General features: G+C 39.3%; 1 protein-coding gene across 1 annotated transcript; it reads left to right on the plus strand.

Annotated features, from left to right (window-relative positions):
- The first annotated feature begins 1522 nt into the window (after positions 1–1522).
- Positions 1523–4021, plus strand: LOC126409907 (uncharacterized). Its single transcript, XM_050076785.1, has 6 exons — positions 1523–1570; positions 1703–1763; positions 2100–2175; positions 2296–2382; positions 2548–2611; positions 3839–4021. Exons 1-6 carry the CDS (start codon positions 1523–1525, stop codon positions 4019–4021), a joined length of 519 nt encoding a protein of 172 aa, XP_049932742.1.

Raw genomic sequence — 4021 nt, forward strand, 5'->3', positions numbered from 1 at the left:
AAATTTTTGAATGTTTTTTGTGCCCATACCCACACATGTACTTGTACTCATATGATATAGCTCCTATGATATAGTAAGACACCAAAGTGTGACAGCGACAATGGAATTTGTACCTTCAATCTCTTGAGTGTGAGTCACCTTGCCGCCCAATTGCACCATGCTCCTTATCTGTTGCTTGAAACCCAGGGCCAGCTATGATAACACTGAAATAGACAGTCAGTTGAAAATTAATTCTCTTTTCAATTTTAATTAATGGTATGTGGTTGTCTGCCATCTCCCATATTGAGAAGGCTTTCATGGAGCACTGAAACAATTACAGTAAGTCAGTGACGTCAAGTTTCAAACTCCTTTTTGTAACTGAAGCAAATGGAAGCAGATATGTACAGATTTGTGTCGTGGTGGTTTATAGATTATATGTGCTTCATGTTTTTCTGCCAGTTCTGTCTGTCTTTTCATATGTCGTAACGTGTAATTGTGACGCTAAAGTATTAAAAGTAGCAAATCATGGGTATTATATGTGCACAAGGATCTGCTTTCACTCCAGCTTAATGATATGCTTCATAGGGGTTGCTATTGTTGTTCAAAAGACTGACGTATATAGGAAAGACCTAGGTTCCACGTCTGTCGAACACCCAAGTAATGCAAAATTCTCTCCTTGAAAAACCGAAAATGACAGATTCAGGGTAAATTGTACAATGCATGATGTAGAACTTTTCACTTATAAGCAGAAAAAGCCGTATTATCTGAGTAACTATGTGAACATGGACGCAGCTAATGAGTTACGGGGAATGGGAGATCAGCAGTGTTAGTTTTTGTACTTTGGTATATTTTAGTATTTTTTTTGTTCAGTAATATATATTATTATATGAATATAAAAAATTAATTTATGTGAAACCCAGGGCCAACTATGGTAACACTGAAATAGACGTAGTAGTAGAAAATTAATTCTCTTTTCAATTAATGGTATGGTTGTCTGACATCTCCCATATTGAGAAGGATTTCATGGAGCACTGAAACAAAACTTTTACAGTAAGTCCGAAGCACTTAGTGGAGATTTGATACGTGCTGTTCATTTTTTCCACGAGGTGCCTCTCAACAGTATAAATTGATGGAGGGAGGGAGAGGTGGAGGGAGCAGGAAGGGGGTGGCCTCAAGATGGAGTTCAGCAATGTAGACAACAGTGGTTCCAAGGGCAGCCATGAAAGCTCGGATGACTGTGAAGAAAGCGACGAAGAAAAAGGTTTTCCGAGAAATCATGGCAAACGACTGCCCCTTCATCCTAAGCCTCGTATAAGGTGGACGAATAGTTCATCAAATGTTTGTAGAGGCTACCAACCGGCTCGGAGGATGCAACTGTTAGTCTCTATCTCTCTCTCTCTCTCTCATTTTTCAGTCTGTGTGTGTGTGGGGAGTGTGCACAATTTCGACGGCATGCATGGACGTGTATCAACTGTCATATTACAGCGAGTTCTCATGGCTGATTTGAATTGAAGATGCAACACCGAAAAACATAGTAGCAGAAATGGGCGTTCAGGGCCTTACGATCCGTCACGTGAAGAGCCACTTGCAGGTATACAAATGATTTCTCGGCCATTTTAATTTGTCTCAACTTTTTCGCTGCTAGATTATTTTGTCCCAGTACGTTGATTTAAAAAATATGTACATTTGTTTCTTCTTCTTCTTCTTTCATTGGCTTGAACAGAATTATCGACGGCAGCAGAAACAATCGGCCACAAAGAGGCAGGAAGAGATCTCTATTCATGGTTTGTCAAGTTCTCCACTCAAATCCATCTACTCGAACATCCCACATCCATTCATTTGCTTGGTCCACTGTCCTCCCGTTTTAGTGGCAAATTTGGTGACCTGGATTAGAAATATAAACTCTTTCTTTGCAAATGCCACAAATTATTATGTTCAATCTTTTGAGGTTGTTCGGATCTCTAGAATCTTACACGGTATATCCATACTTCAATCTGTCTGCCCTTAAAAAATATCAAAAGGCAATCATATGACATCCTCATTTTACATCTCCTACAGCGATGAAATTACCACATGTTCACTCTTATTTCATAGCAGTGATGTCTGAGTTTCATCTTCAGATTATGGGAGCTCGAGTATTCAAACTGAAGTGGGTACATCCCAACCAGTAAATCCCGTGCAAGCAGCAGCCGGCCTGTAAGTAATCCACCTGCCATCTTCTCTTTCTACCAGCTTTGAAGTTCCTGTGGAAATATGAGTGTCTGCTACTTCTAGCCGTCACAGTAATTCAGAATGACGGAACGTTTGTGGCCACAGGGGAGGGCAATTTGTGGAGCCTGCCATCACTCCCTGCAATGGAACCCAAAACTGGAACTCGACTTTGACGCCAATGCCGACATATCAGTAAGAAAGCTTGATTGTCATCTTCTCACTCTTTTGTTTCTGTAATGCTTCTGTATGTGTTCCAGACTTCCATGTACTTGTCCTAGCATGTGATAGACTTGATAGATAGTGAGGACAGTATAGAACTTAACCGGTCAACTGGGTTCTTTGCTTGTTGTGAAATAGGGGAGACAACTTTAGCAATCCGCCGTTTCCTCAAAATGAGAAGAGTTTGCTTGTAGATGAAGAGGTACTCCTGCTTTCTCTCTTGCTTGCCTCTGTTTGGTTCTCATTGTTTTCTGATGAGCTGGTGTGGTGTCTTTCTTGTTATGTGGAAGTTTTTCTTTTTCTACAACGATCCCTTCCTCATCGGTTTCTTGAATTGGTCGATTGGTTTTTAAGATTTTCAACACGATGGTCTTGTTCTTGAATGTTTGAACACGTCTGCACTTGTGTCCATAACCTTCGTAGTAACGCAATATTGAAAGCTAACCTAAGTTGGTTAATATGGAAAAAAGATGTTCTTATCCTCAATCACATGATAGGTAACATTTTAACAAAATCTACAGGTGACCTTTATGACACTGAATGCAGGCTTTCAATTTCAAAGCCCTATTAGTCTCTATAAAACTTATTATCTTTCAATCTGTAGGATTTTCTAAATCAGAAAGTTCAAACTGTTGATTCTTAAACCTTCTCTTAAAATCTAATAAATTCATTGCAAAAAGTTTGTTCTAAATGTTGACCTTTAGGTCCTCCAACTTGGAACGATCATATTGGTGCGTGCAATTAGTTGTGAGCAGGAAAGATCACATCCAATTTTTCTGTAATTGTGTTTCAGAAATTATTCCCGCCATTTTATTTATGTCCAAAATAATATGTGATCAAGAGCATGTGTACACTTGTCGCAAAACTTGACAGAGTCTGCTAATCAATTCAACGGTCTCTATTTCAATTTGCAGAAATAGTCTGCTAAGAGAAGAGGACGAAGCTGGAAAACTTGAAAACCTAGTTCGGTCTTTCCCAATTATCAGGATGTATCTTGTGAATTTTTACTAAAATGCTATGCATATATGGTCATCCGAATACATATGTAAGGAGTTAAATTAATTGGTTCAACTTTGGTTTATATACATGTATGTGTGTGTGTAATTTCAACGATGAAAACTTAAGAACCAATATCATACTTTCACACAAGTTTTCATATCTCAATCATTTTTACAGATATTTGAACCGCATATGTAAAGACATCCTCTATCTTTTCTTCTTCTCCCTCATGTCCAAGCTGGGGATTGAACAGACCCCTACCATAGACGCAACAAAGTTTACTTACTGAATTCAAGACCAATTTGAAAGTCTTTTTAAGTCCAATCCCGTCTACGAGCATGAACTATGAAATCCCTGTCATATGCCGTTGCTTTTAATTTCATCCATATATCTGTATAACCTAATGGAGTGGTCATGGTTCCGTCTGCAGATGCATTTGCTGATCTCTTCCGCTGCGGAAGAACAACTCTCTAATTCAATGATGGGGGTGGCAGGCAGCACCCAAGAGAGGGCGCCATCACTTGGAAGCAGCACCAACCTTGTACTTCAGATCCCCGAAGAAATCACAGCATCTGATGAGACATTCCTAGATCTAGATGACTGGCCTTCTTAA

The sequence above is a fragment of the Nymphaea colorata genome, chromosome 3 (genome assembly GCF_008831285.2).
Source record: "Nymphaea colorata isolate Beijing-Zhang1983 chromosome 3, ASM883128v2, whole genome shotgun sequence".
Lineage (NCBI taxonomy): Eukaryota > Viridiplantae > Streptophyta > Magnoliopsida > Nymphaeales > Nymphaeaceae > Nymphaea > Nymphaea colorata.